We start from the raw sequence: 19,587 nt of genomic DNA, 5'->3' as shown, positions 1-19,587 counted from the left end.
GGGGTGCCAAACTGCCCAGATATAGAAGTTCAGCCCAGACCTTTTTTCATCTTCCCCTATCTGTTTCCCCATGAATCCAGACCTCTCTGCATGCATGGTAAGAGTTTAATGTACATTTTGAATTGATGGCAATGAGAACCGAGCAGGGTTAAAGTTGTAGCTTTGGCTGGGGCATGTTGTGTGTTGGAGATACACTGCCAGAAGTAACATCCTATAGTTCCTTTTTCCATCTCCCATGCAAGAACAAATCCATTTGAACATAGGGGAGGCACAGCAGCACGTGTGCTGGCACTCATTGAGGCTTGGTGACTTTTCATGCCAAGTCCAAGGCGGGCACTGGAAAAGCTAACAGGAGCACAGCTGAGCTGAGTGGCAAAATCTCTGTGTAGCTGGGGAGCACAGGGGCTGTTCTGAAAGAGATTGCTCCAGTAAATATATAACCAGTTTTCAGATTTTTTTGTTAAGTACAGATGCATAGAAATATATATTCAAACAGATAGAAAAACATATACAGAAATAGCAACACAAAAATCATCATGTCTTTTCAAGGCCGAGGATGTACTTACAAAATTACTTAAAGCTACAACTGTTGTATGCTCAGGATTCCCATCCCCTCAAGTACTAAGCACTATACATATGCCTGAAGATTAATTAGAATATGTATTGGAAGTGCTACTTCTGAGTTGCATTATTCCAAATTAAATACTGAAATTCCAAAGAGAGGTTTTTTTCCTCCTAGGAACTTGCAATATGAATTACAAGAGCAATTATTTCAAAGTGTATATAAGAAATACGTATCAATAAAGTGCTGTGCATAATGAAGAATATGATTCGTTCAGCCTGGCTATTTGAGCATTCTTGTTTTCTGCCAAGTGGAAGGATATGACAGCAAGCCAAACAAGAACAACATGCAAAGAAAGGTAATTACAACACATACAGAAGGAGGTAGCTGATATGTTAGGAGAAACTGGAGAAGCTTATTACAATGACAAAAAATAAATAGCAGGAAGTTAGCAAACTTATTAATAAAGAGAGAAAATAAAATTACTAAACTATCCACTGTTTAAATCTGTCTCAATAGAAATGAAGACAAAGCACACAGGCACCTAAATGTATTGAAGGACATTGCAAATATGACTGCTGATAAAAGAGAAAGAAATCAAATGTAAAAATGAATAGGCAAATAATGTCAAGAATGTAAACTGTTAGGCGGTAAAAAGAAAGATTCAAATTTATGTTTTGCATGCAAATAACTTATAATGTAAAATATACTAAGGGAGATCATTAAGGGGAGTATAAAATTCTGACAAGTCCCTGTAAAGAGGCGGGGGATGAGAAGAATTTTGAGTGTATTCCTATGTAAATGTGAGGTTCAAACTTAACAACAAATTTTTAGCATAAACTTTCCATCATACAGCAGTGAGCAAGTCCCAGTGTTTTGAAGAGTAAAACCAATCACTAATAGTATTTCCACCTCTGTAGAGGAATGAAGCTGGGTTAATTACCATTGATAATATACAGCTGTGGGCTGGCTTCAGGGGCGGCCCGTTGGCCGATGTAGATACGGTGCAGCTGTGGCTGGTTCTGTTAAGTGGTTGAGAGGCAATGAAGAGGGAGCAGCTGAGGGAGAAGTAGGGGGAGGAAGAATTAAGAAAAGAGAGACTGTGTGCTCTGGATGAGGTAAGAGGTGATGAGGAGAAGGCAGCAGAGGGACTGGCATGAGGAGTATGCTGGTATGACGATGGTGAAAGACCTTGTTGCAGTGTGATAGTTTGGATAGTGCTGTGACACACCTTCTTCTATTTTCCTTTGTATTTTTTAGATGTCAGATATCAGGTGTATTCTTGTTTCTTGGTTTTTTTTAAACCAAGAAGAAGAAAATACTTTTTTTTTCTTTTCTACTTGGGAAAATAAATAAGTTTATCCTAGGTATTCTTGGGATGTTGGTAGCTGTTATCTTTCTGTAGTGCTAGGACAGGAGTGGCTGTTTCAGATACATGCTTTAAAGGAGTTGCCATTAAAAAGTTGAATAATTAGGGCTACAGTAGCACACCAGGGAGAAGGTGCTTTCCTGTCTTTCTGGGCTGCAAAACTGATGAACCTGTAGGACCAATCTAAAGCCCTTTGTACTATGAAGACATAAAGCTGAAATGGATTTTGAATGAGTCTATATTGTCAGTGAAGTACAGAACAGCAAGTATATCTTGCATGAATATTTTCTGCTATTTGTGAATAGATTTTCTGGGAAGTTAACTTAAGCAAACTGTGGAATGAAAGAGTGTGGTTTCATCCGAGCCCTAGTGTTGTGTCTGCACTTGGCTTGTTAAGTATGCTTCTCTGTCCTTGGTGGGAGGACCAGAGCAGCTTTTTTTTTGTGTGTGTGATTTGTAGATTATGTTGCATTTCTGTTCAGTTCTAGTTCCTGAAAGCACGTGTCAATATAAGAATCTTCATTTCCATTTAACATAAAATACTTGTTTAACTCATGATTTCAAAGAATGAAATATATAAGCCATGAAGACTCTTAAAAAGTCTCTAAAAATGTTGTATGTTGTAATATTTCTTAATTTGTAAACAAGTCTTGCAATTTTATAGTCTGTGTTCATCAAATATCTACTTGAATAAGCTGTGAAGAGCCAACAATAAGCAATTCAACACCGCAACACTTCTGAGAATGAAGCGTTGTGTCTTTCAGTACTATGCATCAGCGTAGTCACAGAAGTTACTTTTGTACAATAGGTAGCTTTCCAAAACCTCATTTTCTGAGGCAGTAAAAAGGAGTAATTTTTCTTGATTTTGTTTTCGCTTTTAATAAATAAGGAGATGGAAAGTTCTTTGCAAAGCAGCTAGTGACCAGTGTGGACTAATATTGGTTGATTTATGTTGATGGGATGGGGTGTGGTAAAGGTGGTGTCAGAGAGCAGAAAGGAGCAGCAATAACTCTTTCCATTATTGTTGAATTGGCTCCTTGGCTTTAAATGAGCTTACATTTCAATACAAAAATACAGACCTGGTTAATTAGAGCCTGTGATCTCATAAAAAAAAAAAAGGAACAGATGTATTTTCCTATTGTGCTTCATATTTTTTATTTTCTTTTAAGAGAAAAAAGATATCTATGGAGAAGGCTGTCAAATTAACACCAGTATGTGCTTCTCTAAGGATTTCCTGAATATACCACTTTAAAAGGTTATCTTACTAAATCAATTCCCATCAGACACTTCTCTGTCAAACTTTCCCTGAAAAATAATCCTTGCTATTTCTGGCCATTGATTAGACAAGCACATAACAAAGGCATGCTTCTCCTCTCTTTGGGTATTAGAAAACAAAGTCCTAAGCTGAAATTCATTGATGCCTGTTGATGTTGAGTCCTGAGATAGAGACTTCCCCACCAAGGTAATAAAAACTTAGGTAGCAAATATTAATTTGTTTTAATTCTAAATGCATTGCTTTCCCCCCCCCCCTCAAATCCTTTCTTACCTCCTTGTTTTCTTGGCTGGCAGTGTTACATAGCACACAAATATAGTACATATATACATGACTATAATATGACAGAAGGCTGTCTTTTTGGGGAGTGACATGTCAGTTCAATCAACATGACATGGTTAGTTTCCCTTCCATTCTCTGTGCAAAAATATAGTTTCCAAGTCATAATTGAGTTCCTGGTGGAACTGTAATGATGTTGTAGCACTTACATTTTAGGCAGTCCAAGCATCTCATTGACCAATACTGGATCAAGTTCTAATTTTATTAAACAGATATATTTACTTCTCTAAAAAAATATTATTCAGAACACAAACATGCATTTATATTATTTTGGAGTTCATTTGCCTTGTAACACAGTTAAACTTGATGTTAATTCACCAAAAAAAAAATAATAAATATTGTCGTGATCTCATTCTTTGTACTGGGTCAGTCTTCCAGGGAGAGTTCTGTTCTTCCTCTGCCAAAACTTTCCCATTAATACAATGCCAGTCTTTCACACCTAATTCTTTTTAACTGATGTGGCATCCTTCTACTTTGTAGTATTTCAGTAGGGTTTAAAATGTAGTTTCCAGTGTGCAATAGCTGGCTGTGCACATGGAAATACTGTCTCTAGTACAAATAATAGTAGCTGATAAAAAATATCCTTTTCTTTATGTAGTTGGCAAGGAATTTAATGCTTCTCTGTTGTTTAAATCATGGCAATATCTAGAAGCTTTCATCGAATGAAGTCCCAATGAGTTAGACAGTGTGAAAGGGTGGGGGTCATGGAGTGTAGAAAGGAAGAATAACTGGGGAGGTAACAGACAAGCAAATGGTAAAGAGGAAAAGGTGGGGTGACAAGGGGTTGCTTAGCCATAGTGGGAGTCACTATACAGGAGACAGTAAGTGGCCCTATATCACTGCATAGGAGACTTGGCGAGTGTCACAGGATGAAAACTGATCGGCAAATAGGGTACATTTCTCATGTGAATTCCCCTTCAGCTTGTATCTGTGGTTACTACATGTATGATACATAGGTTTCATACCTGCACAGCTTTCCCACCTCCTCCCTCTTTCCCCCAATAACAACTGCAGAGTAAAGTTAACTTCAAAAATTTTACAAATATATGGCTATTTCTAATTAAACAAAAAAAGCATTGTTTCATAAATGTTGTCAAATGGGGCACTGAGTTAAATATTTTTCCTTCCTTACAACTGGAAATAAGATTAATATGTGTTAATTATGAACTATTTATATTTCAGGTAGCATTGGCTGTCCTATAGTAACTTTATACTTTCCTTCTCTTCTTTTCCTTCTTCATTAGTTATAATGTCACTCAAAAATTATGGTATCACCAACGTATTTATATATCTGTGTTTAGGTATTTATACACTCTTCTTACTTAAGAACTCTCAAACTATCTTCACATCCACATTCTTTCCCAACAGTTGTGTGTTCTGCCTGACATGGACTTTCTGAAAAAGTGATGACCCATGATGAAAGTGACCTGTATATTATCCTTGTATTCCTTTCTCTAGCTGACCAATATTTACTAATGCTGAACAATATTTTTTTCTCTGTTGTATCCCTCAGATAAATGTTACCAGACCACAGGTAGAGGATTCAGAATCAATCCCACAGTATTCTCTAAGGATAAGTAATCTGCTTCAAGTAGAATAACTGGTTCCTGAATTCTCAGACTACTATAAGACTGTCCCCTGTGTCCACTCCTTTTGTTTGGGTACATTAAGCCTACCCATGCTTTTGTTCTCAGTGGGGTGGGAAATTGAGAGTTGTAATGCACCAGGAATCATGTAAAGAGAAAGGTAGAAGACTAAACACAGGTAGTCATCCATAGAAGGTAAAAGATAGCCTGGAAAACTCAAATGATTTACCTTTCTAAGACAGCAGGAAGCAGCTGAAAGTGCTGTGCCTGTTTGACTTTTAATCACTTCCCAGATTTCTCCTGAGGTAGTACCAACTGCGCGGTCTTCCTTTACTTGCAGCTTGCAGGCCATAATACACAAAATCTATGGAGTTTTTGATGAGGAGGACAGGGCCACATAAATTTTTCTTCCTGCTTCTCTCCTATCTTTTTGTGAGCAACAGTCCTTGCACCCACACTATTCAAAGACTCAGACCGCTGTTCTTACATTTGTCCCACAACAGTATTTTTATTCAAAAAAAGCCATTTTCCTTTAATTTTTCCACTATTTGGTTTTGTTTGGGTTTTGGGTTTGGTTTAATGTGCATGTGACTTACCTTGAGGTCTGTAGGTTTTGTTGGTATTTCAATGGATGAATACAGTATTTTTGTTTCGAATGTTTCCCCAGAAATAACTGTGTGTTCCAGTTCTCATGAAACTTCCTTTCAGATTTGGTTGATAGAGATATACTAGATTTATTTTCTTTGAGGTTGATTCTTAACCTTTCACATACCATTCAACCATAGAGCAAAATGAAATAACAGTGGGGACTTGTCAACTTCTCCATGGCTTTGAATTTCCTTTTCTTTCTCATCATCAGAAAATGGCAATTGGTCCAGTTTGTTGTCTTGAAGGTCATTCTCTCTTTTGTCTGCACACGTATTGCATGTTTGTGGTGACTATAGCAACTGTAGTTGTGGAATAGAAACATTAAGCAAGCAGTATTTCCTGTCTCTATTTAAAAGATTTTTAAAATCACTCAAAAAAAAAAAAAAAAAAGCTGAAAACAGAAGGAATGCTTATGCTGTGGTATCAGTCAGCTCTTTGATTAATGCCATCAGATGTTCTGCCCAGTGACCTGAACTCTTCACTGAACCTGGCCACGATGTCTGGGTCTCCCTGGCTCGCCTGGCTCAGGCACAGTGGGACTGAGCCCTGGCTGGGGAGGCTCTAACCTGCCCTGCGCTGGACTCCCGCTTGGCTCCTGGCTCCCCAGCCCTCAGGGGGCAGCTGGCCCGTGTGGTACCCTGACAGCAGGCCTTAGCTGATGCTATTTGACTTTTACTTTTCCGCCTTTCCTTGCCCATAAACGCAGCAGTTCTATTCAAGGGAAGTTTCTGCACAGTGCCTTTCATACATTCTTTGCATATCTCCTGCTACCACATGAAGCAAAGTGACAATTGTCTATTTTATGTGAATACATACTTATTGCTCTTTTTCTGGCTGGATTCATGAATGGAAAAGGAAAATACTTCTCTGTCACTGTGTCATGTAAGAAAAAAGACAGCTTACACACTCTTTCACAATTGTGCCCTTGTGCAAAAGCCGGAAAAAATCAGGTTTTATTTCTAAAAAGCTTACTTCTGTTTCCATTAGTAAGTTGTGACATCACAACTAATTAATAAATATGATCCTAGGAACACTTTGATTGTTCTGGGGTCAATAGATCTATAAAATATAGAAGAATTTTTGGCTTCCTAAAGAAAAGTGTAAAGCTCTAGTTATAGTTTCATATTTGTTGACTCCCTAGTTACATGACTTGTACTTCCTCTAATGACCTGAAGACAATGACAGGAATGAACCAAATTGCTTGAAGGGAGATTGCACAGACCATGTAGCTTACTGATCTATAAGATCTTTAGGGAACTCTTCCAACCTAAGTTATTCCATAACTGCACAAATAAAGGTTAAAAGCATAGCATCTACACCAGAAGCAAAGCCTCCATCCTTTCTTGGGAAAGATGAGTATTAAGAGGAATTTCCATCAGGAAAATATCTGATATCAGAAAAGTTATTCATACCTATTGTCTGGAAGAAGTGTACCAATTCAAGTAAAACTTGGGATCCAGAAGAAAATCAGCTGCCTCCTCAATCTCCAGTACAGAATTAACAAAGAATAGTTCTTTGTTTCATCCATTTTGAAATGAATCTGATTATATTGTGCATTCATTTGATAATTTAGTAATTTAGACGCTTTGAAGAGTGGAGGCCTTTCATTTCAGGCCCACATTTACTTAGTTACAGGTTGGATTGACTATAGTAAAAGTATATGGCATTACTTTACTTCTGCAACTTTAAGTCTGTTTCAAGTACCTATAAAATACAAGTAGTCTGAGCAAGATTTTGGCAAATCACTCTGCTCTTTTTCTAAATGTACATCTGTTCACTTCACAAGTTTTATTAATGTTTATAACAGATTAGTGAGTTTTATCCTTTTTTATAATATCTTAAATATACCTTTCTGATTAACATAACTTATAAGAAAACCTATTGCTTTGGAAAATCTCCACTTATCCAAGTGTTTGGGAGAACAATATAAGTCTGCATATTAATCACATTTTTAATAGAAGAAAAAGATTCAATAGGTAATTTTTCTAATTCCTAGGTAGTCAGGCTGGTAGGCAGGTATCACTGCACACAAACTAAATTTATGTATGCGTCTTGCTATGTCTATTCTATGCCCTAGATGCCACAAAAAGGGGTCACTATAGGATGCAGTGTAATCCCATTCAGCTGCTGCATGCTAGCAGGAGCCTGTGTGCACCTTTTCTTTGCATTAGTATCTGGCATCCTCAGTGATGCCAGCATGATACCTAGGAGTAGTAACACTTGAACAATCTGAATGATAAACTTACAATTTAGTCTTTAATAAGTAGCATTCAGACAAGATGGTGCACTTCAGTGGTTCATCTGACCAATAGTTTCCAGTTATATTCTGGACATATTTTGATTTAATATGGGTTGGATATCAGACAACTAAATGCCTAAAAGGCTGCTACTGTCCTATTTTAGTTCTGCTTGATAAGGCAGATGCTCTTAAGGCGTAGAGGTTAGCTGACCGATGTTGAACTGGGTTTGGTTTAGACAGGCAGATAATTGTACTTAGAATTCTTTTTTCACGTAGCTACACAGATAGAAAATAACACTTATGACGTTAAGACAGCTATAAATGCAGAAGATTAAATAATACTTTTATGTATTTTTCAAATGTTCTGTAACAGTTGCTTTGGGTCAAGTATCATAGTATTACCTGGACATAGTGGATTATTAAAAAAATATTCAAGGCATTATGCCCATTTTAAAGTTCAGCAACTGTTTGTGAAAAGATGGCTTGATTTCGAGGTGAATTCATTTTTCAAATTATTCATTGGTTTCTTGGTTTGCAAGTGGTTCATAAGCTATTCATTGTAGACACAATGCAAGGTTGTGTTAGTAGGTTGCTGAAGTCTAATGATTTTACTTTATTCAGTCTATGAAAACCTTCAAGTATTACTTGATTCTCTCACTGGAAAGGTTTAGGTGCTTAGGTGACTCACTAGTATAGTATGAATTGGATATTTTCCATACCAATATATAATTTCAAATGAAGAATTTATAGATATTTGGGTGGAAATTCTTATTCATAAACATTCAAGTAATCTGAATGTTCAAGTATCCACAGAAAGTGAAAAAGAATGGCAGATATGGCCAAATTTAAAATAGCTTTGGTAGAAATGGAAACAGCTGTTTATGGAAATATTATTCTAATATATATTAGCTTTGATAGCATCACAAGTTTTGAGATTTTATTGTAGGTTTAATCATATTTGACCTTTTGTTTTTAATTTTATTCCATCTGATGTTTTGAGGCCCATGTTACTATGCTTTGGAATGGAATGGATAGCAGGCTCTTATTTATGACTATCAGCTCCTCTGCAGACACGGTTTCATTGAGGGGCTATCAAAGCAATAAGCAGTTCCTGCATAAAGGTGTGTGTAAACCTTCAGTTTTCAAGCACCAGTGTAGAAATAGCATTCCACAAGCCCTGTACAGGTATGGAAATGGGATATATGCACACGAGTAATAGCAAACTGATGCAAGATGTACGACATCTGCTTTAGCTCTGTATGTTTGAAATTTGACTTCCATTGAAAAAAGGCCTATAAACTGTGTATATTGTTTTTAAGCATTATCATATGAGATGGTTACAGTAAGGGATGGCTTGAAGGAGTCACATAAGGCTATAAATGACTGAAGGAAAATTCTGGACTATCCTACAGAAGTCAACATCTTGAAGAAATCTAAAGGTTGGACTTCAAGGTATTTTTGAGCTCAGCACAGTTTGTGTGAAAATGGAGACAGGAATGTGATTCTAAGATGTTTATGTTCCTCAGTATCACAACAAACAAAGCAAGGAGAGAAGAAAGGAAATGTGCTTCTCCTTTTTCTGTCTGTGGTTAAGGAAGACATCTCTGAACTAATACTTTAGGAAGTGCAACAAATTCACATGCAAACATCCAGCAACTCTGCTGAAGTGACATGGAGCAGAGAGGGCCATGTGTTAACCTGTTCTCTTTCCTGTAAGCACACCTGTACCCTTCCATGTAATTCCATCCTGTTTTCCCTCCATATGCTATCTCACTTGCCAGTCCTTCAGATCTGGCCCAGAGGCTGAAGTAGTTTGCAGCTGGCTGGAGCGGAGGTGGGAAGCACTCTATTCTTCTTTATGCTTTTGCATGGTTGCACAGAAAAGACCTCAGTCTCCAGCACTTTCAGGCAAAATGGAAGTCTTAACAAAATTGTGTCTTTCTAACTATCCCCCCTGAAAAGGGACTACAGTTGAGTTCTCCATATCAGGAACTACCTCTTAATATCCATATTCATTCTTCAACCAAGTGTTGCACATAATTTGTAGCACAGCAGCAGCAAGGGGAAAAAAAAGTCCCCAGGAACTTGTACAGAGTAGCAAAGGTAAAGTTCTCGATTTTCAGATTTGGGTGTATTAATAAGATATTAAAAATCTTGGATTTGGCTGCACATATTGGAGCCTAGGAGCACCTTATATGAAGCACAGTGCTAAGTGAAAGGCTTCGTACTTGTGTGTTTAAAATTGGATACTCTTCATACACATGTGCTTTCCTTTGGAAAAAAATGCGCTTTCACAATGCCTTGCATGAATTTCAAGTATGCAGAGCAAGGATTCAATCTGCTTGTCAGTCTGGGGTGAAAGCATGTGTACACCTTTTGAAAAATCAGTTATTGCCTTAGAGAATATATGTCTGGTTGCTGATTTTCCAAGATATGCACCATTGTGCACCCTTGAGAATGGTAAAACCTTTCCTGCATAAAAGCAGCAACTACATTTACAAAAAGCTGCACATGCCAAACATGTCAAGAATCTTCACAGTAAACACTCCCAAAGATAATGCCTGCATGATAGGCAGTTAAATTACATTATGTAAATTACATGCAAATGTATGCACCGCACACAATAATTAAAACCTTCCTAAATACATATTTGCAAAATACAATCCATCATGGTCCATGAGGTTATAATCTACATTTTTTAAATGAATGGTGCAAAAACTCTGAAACTGACACAAAAGTGAATGATAATAATTTGAAACATAATGACCTATCATTTATCAACTTACATTCTTTACAGTGTCACTCATTCAAAAAAAGCCAGTGATTCACTAAATAAAAATTGGAAGCTTTTATCAGCAGCTTCTGCTTGTGTAAATTATAAGTACTAATGGGCTACTGTCACTGCTCACCTTTGGTAATCATGGATGGGAAGTGAAAAATTGTGTATGCAATGTTACGAAACAGAACCTGGCAAGAACAGAAGATTTACTAAGAAATATGAAAAAGTGCTTGCAGAAAGCAGCCTTGGGAATTATTTTTAAACTTCATCTTTCAATTTCTCTCTGAATAGCACCTCCTGTAGGACACTGGAGCTCAAAGCATGATGGATACATGTAGCAGTCTCAAAGGGAGCAGGGTTAATTGATAAATCATACTGGTCTTTTCCTGAGTCACACTGGTGATCTTGAGATGTCCAGCCCCATCCCCGATTAGGTTTGACATGCTTTTCAATCTATAGTCCATGGTAGGTTTGTGATCCACAGTGGCATAGTAGCACTCTGTGAGTTATAAGTCTGAAATCAGTAACTGCACAGCCTGGTACTAAATGCTCCTCTTGTACCTTCTTTTGTCTGTGTGCATGAGACTGTCAAGGCAGCAATATTCACTCTCGCTTTTACTTCCCGTTGCCCTCCCAGGAGAAGCTTCAGTGGTTTTCTTTTCCTGCTTCCAGTGTGCAAGGCTGATATTCCCATGATGCTTTCAGTGGATTTGAGTCGGGACCGACCTATGAAGGTCAACAACTAGGAGAAATCTAAAGGCTGGAATTCAAGGTACATTTGAGCCCAGCACAGGCTGTGGGGAAAGGGAAAAAGTACAAACCCCACAGTACCTTGTATTACCTGCTGCAGCTTGGGAAGGTGATGACTCCCACCTTCATCTATGCCTGCAGGAGCAAAACTACTGGCCTATATTACCTTTGTTTTGTTTTGGTGTTTTTTTTTTTTTAATTTCATCTGATAAAATTTAGTGCACTTGATTCTTCTGGTTTTAAGGAGGCCGGTCAGTGCTCAGCAAGCCTCAGGTTATAGCATGGCGTTCAGCCTGGTCTTGCCAGCAGTGAGATACAGGCTTACCTGTAGCCATAGGACTAATCTAAGATTGCTAGGACTTGTCAGATGTGTAAAAGTAAAACTATGCTTTTTAAGAATTCATGGCTTGGCAATGAGGAAAGCTCTCTCACCTTCCAATATAAGTTTGTAGTACTGGTGAATCAGCTGAACGAGTTAGTGTAAAAAAGGCCTTTTGTCTCCCACATTTGAAATAATGCTCATTAACAATATGGATCAGCACCTTTCAGCTGACATTGGTGACTACTGGGGTTGACTGATAATGCATAAGCCTAAGGAGGTCACTTTGCTAGTTGCTGACTTGAGAGTATTGGACAGTCTCAATTTTCTTTACGTGGCACCTTTTGTTTTAGGAGTGTATTGCACAACACTGAATATCTTTGGTAGAGTTCCTTATTGCCAGAGAATAGGTCCATCCTCCTTCACAATAAGATAATTGTGTTTTCTTTTCAATATATCAGGCTGGCAAAATAAAAACTTTTTAAAAAGTCTACTCCCAGAGGAGGGCAACTGAGCTGCCAGCCACAGTTCTGCCTGCAAATTACTCCAGGACTGATTCTGCCACCTGTGCTCATACCAAATAGGAACACTGACAGTTTTGATGGAACTGCCTATGAAATTATTTCACACTGGTACTTTCCAGGTTGACCTTATGTTGAGCTCTGAGTTTCTGTCAATTCTGCCAGAAGAGCGGGCAGGAGGCCTTCACAATTGCACAACTTCTGCACTCAGGCAGGAGAATCTGTGCTGGATTTTCCAGCGTCAGAGAAGACTTTTATAAAAAGAGAAAACGGAATTTTCAGGCTTCCAGGTCTGACCAGCTCTTGAAATCCGGAACATTGACATTTATCAGAAACAAATAACTTATTTAAACTCTGCTTATCACTACCTGGGGTTTGTAGCATTTTGAAATGCCTCTAAATAAGCAGTGTCTGACCACCACACAGAAAGATGGTTTTGCAAAAAGCAATTTCCAAGTAAAATGTCCAGCCTTTTATTTATATAACCCCCCATATAACTCTCCTGAAAAATAAAGACACTGACATATAACAAAATGGCATGACTCGTCACTGAATGTTGAATTCTTTGAGTGGTTCTGTCCTCGTATTTAAATCTATTAAAGTTTAACATAACAGCAGGCTAGCTGGCAGCCTTGGGAGCAATGGTAAGAAGGCATTCAGAAACATGCTTTGCAGGGATGTATATTGATGTGTCAAGGAAAGTACATTGATGGGCTTTACTTTTGTGGAAAAGAGAGAAAGGCAAGAATATAGATACTGATCCTTTTGTGTGACAGTTATGGTTACCTGGTGCCCTGCTACCCTGCCTGAGAGAGATATCTGCAGGGAACCTCTGTGAAGGATGAAAGTTTGAAACTAATGTTCCCAATTTACATAGGTATAGTGACATGTAACATTGTTTTCAAAGTGGATAAAAGTATCCACTAGGGCAGAAACAAAACCTGTAAAAAAAAAATAAATAATTAATATATTTATTTGGTTTTATAATGATAATAATATCTGATGTAGGCAAAAGTATTATTGCAAAAAATAATTCATTTAGCATTTATAAAGGGCTTTTTGCTCTTAATTTCTTTTATATAGTTTATGACTTGGCCAATACAGCAGAAAAAAATCTTATCATGAATGCAAACTTCTTAAGAAAACATTACTTCAGCTAATGCAGAGGGAGTTGACAAAGCTGCCAATGAAGCAGCCCTCCAGACAGAGGAGTCCAAGTCAGATGCCCTCCACAGCTTTGGTCAGTCAGGTCAAACATTGTAAGGGTACAGGGATCAAATTGCCAGTCAGTGTTCACGACAGACAAATGTGTTTCATTTTCTTTACCTTTGCAAGGATGCTACCTCCCACCACAATAATCACAGGGCAGGTAGTCCTCATAAAAAAAAATATCATGTTTACTTTTTGCATGTTTGCCTATGTGGAAAAAGCATCTGAAAAAGTAATTCTGAGTGCTGTTCTGGGAGGCAGAGCAGAGCTGCTGCAGCATAGTTTGAGTTAAGTCCTGAGGAGATGAAAATAGAAAGCCTGATTGCTGGTTGTCTCATCAGCCCTTGTGAAAAGCAGCTGACAGTGTTCATGTTTGGAAGAGGAGAGGAAATTGGAAATCCATTACATTTCTCCTGGTGTTTCAATCACAAGAATATATATGACTGTAGTTCACAAAATATAGGGAGGCTAAAATGCTTAAGCCACAATTCGGAGACATCCATTATCACAAATTAACAGAATAGTAAACTGGATAAAACAAAAATAGCTTTGATTCTTCAGATTTGGCCTGTGATAATGGGAAATAGGACTTCTGAAGCTAGATTGGGTAGCTCTGGGCTTTTTACCTTTCTGTCTGATTTTGTTTGTGATTGAATGCTGAAACTGGGATTTGGCATCATGAATGTCAGCTGCCAGACTGGCACTTGGACTGAGAGTAGCTTGCAGGATATCAGTGACCATTCTGGTTGTTATAAACACTCACTATGAAACCGTAACAAAAGCAGTTCTTTCTCTCCTAAGAGCAGACAGAGTGGTTTCTGGTTTGACTCCTACACGCTTGTCCCTCCCTCACTGTGACTTCACACTTTCAACCCCCTCACAGAGCTTCAGACCAACTGTTGCACGAGATACCTGGCACGTTTCAAGGCCAGACTGTCACACGAAACACTCGTGGGCACTCATCAGGGAAGGCAGTTTGGGTGATGGATATTGGGTCACCTCCTGAAATCTGCAGTAAAGACACAGAAAGATGGTTTCCCAAAAAGTGCTATGTATGGTGCTACTTGCTATTCAGCAGGATAAAAGAAGGAAAGTAGGTGGAAAGCACTCAATTCTGACAACAAAAGAATAGTATGCACTGCCTGTTTTTAAATGAGACTTCATTTTGCCATTGAATCAGCTATTGGTCTTGTGATTCTGCCACTGACATGCATACTGTCATCTGGACTTCAGTATCGTGCTGTTGCCCAGCATTACAAATGTCAATTTTTTTTGACAGTGTCTTCTGGAACGCTATCCATTTATTTATATGGCACTAAGGATGCACAGTTCCCAGTGAATCCTTTTCCTCCTCTCACCTCCCCCCCCTTTTTTAATATATAAATAACAAAAAGCAATATAGGCAGAAATTATAACAGTATCTTAGTCTCTGATAGTCCTCCCATGGCTGCTGGTAGGGCTGCACGGCCCCCTTAGGATACCTTTTAGCACAGCCAGCCTGCAGCTTCCAGGATGGCAGATGTCCCCTAAGAGACCAGAGGACTCCTTTTTGCTTCCTTGACATTGCTGAAAGTAGACCAAGGCTCCCATATGAACTTCCACACATACAAACTTTTTCCTCTGATTCTGGTGCCTTTTTTTCACGATTTGCTGCACACAAAACTTACCAGGTAGATTTAACAATTTGAGGAAGCTTAGAAGAGAACAAAAAACATTTGGGGCCAAAAAGAGACAAAGAAACATTAGGTGACAACCTGTGTTCCAATTTAGGGGAACTTTTCCATCAGCTGCCCTCAAAGAACTTGAAATACACTTTCTCTTGCCTTTGCAGAATTGCTCTGCTTTGCCTTCAGAGTGAATGTGGCAAATTTCCAAGCCAGAGTTACAGGGAAGGGGAAATAAATCACTCTAATGTTTGGCTGGTAGGAATCCAAGCAGCAGAGAAACTACCTCCTTTCTAGAAAGTCTTGTAAAAAATGGCCCAATTTACTTAGTCTTTTTGACTCACTAATGTTTCTGCTTGAGTCTACAGTTTGCAAGCCATAAACATTGTGACAAATACTGAAGTAATCATGCAATTAAGACCCAATTACTTATGCTATAAGAATAACCTCTTGCTTGTTTTTCCCCCACATAAGAAGAAATAAATATTATGTCTTTTTTTCCACTCTGGTGATAGTTTGTGGCTTGAATTCTGTGAAATCTAGAAAGTTTGCTTTTGTGGTTTTACCTTTGTAGGGTTATTTAGACCGTGGTCTGTTGTGTGAGGTAGTCAGGGGTGCGTAGTACATGGTACTTTTTACTCGCTGGCCTCAGCATATGGACAAGTGAGGAGCAGGGGGATGCAGAGAGGATGAGCTGTGCCTTCTTGCCCTCTGCAAAACTCAAGGCAGTCCAGTGGGGCAGGGAGCAGGATGGACAAATCGAGGCTTTTGAACTCTGTGCACTCCTGTGGCAATTCAAGTGCAGCTGTCAGGCCAAGGCTGTGCCACACAGTTATCATTGAGCTATATTGGTACAAGGGCAGCAGCTGGGTAACCTGCACCACTGGCTGTGGGAAGAAGTGACCCAGCAGATGCTGCCAGGTTCAGCCTGGCAGAGACAGTCACTTTGGGATAGTACATCATGCCCACCCTTGTTCCGCAGCAGGTATCTTCAGCCATCACTGCCTCCCTCTCGTGACCTACTCCCTGCACCTCCCCTTGCTCTCCACTCTTATACCACGTATGAGATGCAACATGCATACACGTGTATCGCATGCTGATTGGCTATATGAAGATATTGGTCAGTGGGTTGTAAGCTCAGAAAACTTGGGCAGTTCTACAGCAAGGTCTTGGCAAAGGGGGAAACAAAGAAGAAATCCTGGCTCAGAGGTGTCATGTAGTGCTGTGTTAAAGTATAGCTTTGTGAGTCCCCAGGCACAGGCTGAAAGGAATCTGTTGATCAGTCACTCAGTGGGCTGCCAGATGACCCATGTCTTAAATAGCTTCCTGTAACAGAGGCTTGGGTTGTGTGTCCCATATAGAAAGCATTCAGTATCTGGGCTTTCTTGTATTTTCACGGAGACCTGCCATTTTTTCCCAGGTGCCTACAGCACAGATGCAGCAGCTAATGTGAGAGAACCATGCAGCTGCTTAGTGTGATGGCTGAGGACCAAAGACTCACACATGCCCAATGCACAGTCACTTTGCACCTGTTTGACTAGGACTGTGACAGAGTTTGCTTCTTCAAATCTTGTCAATTTTCGATTGTGGAGTCCCAGGCACATCTATGCTGAGTGTCTCATAAATGCCCTCAGCTGGTATGGTCTGCACTCCGATGCTCTTCTCAAGGCTGTGTGTAAGAGACTCCTAACAAGGACCTGCTTCCAGTCTGTCTGGAGTTCAGGATGTCTGGAGTTCACTCTTTTGGGCGAACCAGAGACTTCTCTTTTCATGGTTAGCTGCATTTTTCCTCTTGAGCTTTTTGCCACTGAAAGTGCTTCATCTGTCTGCTTTTCACAGCAGCAGTGCCACTGATCTGATTCTGAGTGGATAGAGCTAGATCTGAGGTGCCAGAATAATCTGTTTCTCTCATGACATGCCCAGCATCTTAAAATTAAGCAATGGCCAATGTATATTTGCACTTAAATTAGACTGTAATAGCCCTGTTCTTTGGGGACCCTAATAAGAACTGGAGAATGACACTAAATCAATGGACTTCTTGTTAAAAGAACTAAACCAAAACTCAGATGCTAAGCTCAATGGACTTTGTTCAAACCTGTAAAAATAGACTTTACATGAAATAACGTTGTCGAGAAAGAGTTTTATCTTCAGGTTTTTGAAAGTATCTTTTACATGAATAAACAGAGAAGTAAAATAGAAAGCCATTGTTTGTTAAAAAAAAAAAAAGAAGAGAGGAAAAAAAGCATGTTATCACAAATCCCATGCAGTGCAAGAATAGCATGTGGTTTTCTTTTTAGTTTGGCCAACCTTATCAAGTATTCTTATTCTATTCTCTTCCAACACAATGCATTTCTCACTTTATGTTTTATTTGAATTACTCTTCTAGCTATAAGATCTGTGCATGCTGAGATCTCTTCTGCAAAACACCCAGGATTCTGGCTCAGTTTCCTTTCCATCGATATTAATCCTTTCAGTTTCCACCCCTTACAGGACAGCCTAAATAAGGCAGAATCTCTTCAGTAATAAAGACATCACACCGGAAGCTATGCCCAAAACCACCTTCCAGAGGGACAAGTATAAATCCTCATCATTCCCGATGGGTTAATGGGGACTCTGCATGAAATCAGTCAGACTGCTCATTACAAGTCTCCATCACTGTGCTTTCTTCTTTCCCTCTCTGCCTGAATTTTAGACTTACTTTTAGATTCCCCCTTAATCACTTGTTTCTGAGGGTGCTGGCCTGCTTTTAGCTGGTTGCTTTATCAAAACAAGCTTTCTGTCTTTGTGTAATAAGCGGGTTTTTCCCTCTTTTCAGTGACGGCTGGGCAGACAGAGATGAAGTTATTGAAGGTTACGAACCTGAAGCAAATGGAGGCATCACTATCAAACTGCAGTCTCCAGAGGTCTTGGCATTTGATGACTACTATCTGAAGCTACGTCTGGACACCAACACCCGCAACCCCTGGTTTCCTGAGTTCTGGCAGCACAGATTTCAATGTCGCATCCCGGGGCACCCACTAGAAAATCCCAACTTCCAGAAGAACTGCACTGGTAATTTGTCAGCTATTTTCCTGTGCTCTGGCAAAAAAATGTCTTTGGGTTTCTTTTTTTGTTGTTGTTTGTTTGGTTTGTTGTGGTTTTTTTAATGTATAAATCACCAGTGAAACATGCCAACCCCAAATTGTATGTATATAAGTCTCAGCTCTGGTGGGAATATGTCTGGCACTGGTTGCACAGCCTCCTTTCAATTTAGATCTGCTCTGTTACAGAGTGATTTGTTCCTTTTCATGTTTTATGGCTATGCTGAGGCTGCCAAAAGTGTCCAAGTTTGTAATATAGTTTGTAAAAAATAAGCAACCATTAAGTTTTAACAAAACCAGGAACAGATTTAAACTTCTTTCCTCAAAGTCAATTTTTTTCTGATAAGCTGAATAATAATCAGGAAATTCATAGAAAATATTACGGCAGAAAATAAATTCTAAGGAAAATTGATGAGTCTTAAAATTGGCCAGTCATCTGTTTCGCCCTTACTTTTCTTCACCCATTAAAACATTTACAGTTTGTTTTCACTATGGAGCACTTATAAAAAAAACACACTGTCCTACAAATAGAAGTAAAGCTCACCTCATAGCAAGAAAAGTGTATCTCTGCATAGATGAGTTTTTTCTTCCATGGCAGAATCTAAGAAAATAATTTAAATATTTCACTATGATTAAATTTATTAGGAACTTGAGTGAGAGAGGTGATCACTTTTCTGGAAATACTTGCTGAATAATTTTTTAAATATTTTGTTTGTAGTTAGTAAATTTTTGATTTCTAGTCAAAAAATGTGTACTCTGATAGTAAGGAAGTTAGTCCGTTAGCAACAAAACTAATGAAGCTTGACTTCCCCTGGATTTCTGTCCTATTCTTTACCTGTGCACCGCCTCGATCCTGTAGCAGTAATCTCAGTTGGTCTTCATGTGCTCCCTGAGCTGAATTCCTATAGTGTTTCTGGTTCTTCCCTTCTCCATCAGTAACACTTCCGAACAACAGCTTCCACATTACCTTTTGTTTCCCCCAGGTTCTCTTACTAACAGCTGAGACATATCATCAAATACTGTCATTGACTCAAAATTGGCCTGATGTACTGACTGGTAGCCAGGCTGGACCATCTGGGTACTGATGGGCTAATGGCAAGCCAGACGGGCTAAATAAATGTTGAGGTTATACTGATATTTTTTCCTCAAAGGAGTCATTAACTATGGACTCTACCAAAATCTTGATTTATGGTATATATATTTAATTGGTTTTGAGACTGCTTCAACTCAGGCAAAGGAGTTAATATAA

The 19,587-nt window shown here is 38.9% G+C and overlaps 1 protein-coding gene across 3 annotated transcripts in view; it reads left to right on the top strand.

Moving 5' to 3' along the window:
• Positions 1-19,587, top strand: part of GRM1 (glutamate metabotropic receptor 1) — a 199,422-nt gene that overhangs the window by 107,112 nt on the left and 72,723 nt on the right. For all 3 annotated transcript variants that reach the window (XM_037392901.1, XM_037392902.1, XM_037392903.1), the window contains exon 4: positions 18,074-18,309. In XM_037392901.1, coding sequence (XP_037248798.1) covers positions 18,074-18,309 — 236 coding nt within the window. The remainder of the gene's footprint in view (positions 1-18,073; positions 18,310-19,587) is intronic.

This window comes from Falco rusticolus, chromosome 6, assembly GCF_015220075.1.
Source record: "Falco rusticolus isolate bFalRus1 chromosome 6, bFalRus1.pri, whole genome shotgun sequence".
NCBI lineage: Eukaryota > Metazoa > Chordata > Aves > Falconiformes > Falconidae > Falco > Falco rusticolus.
The sequence above is the reverse complement of the archived record's forward strand: the minus strand, read 5'-3'. Positions and strand labels throughout refer to the sequence as shown.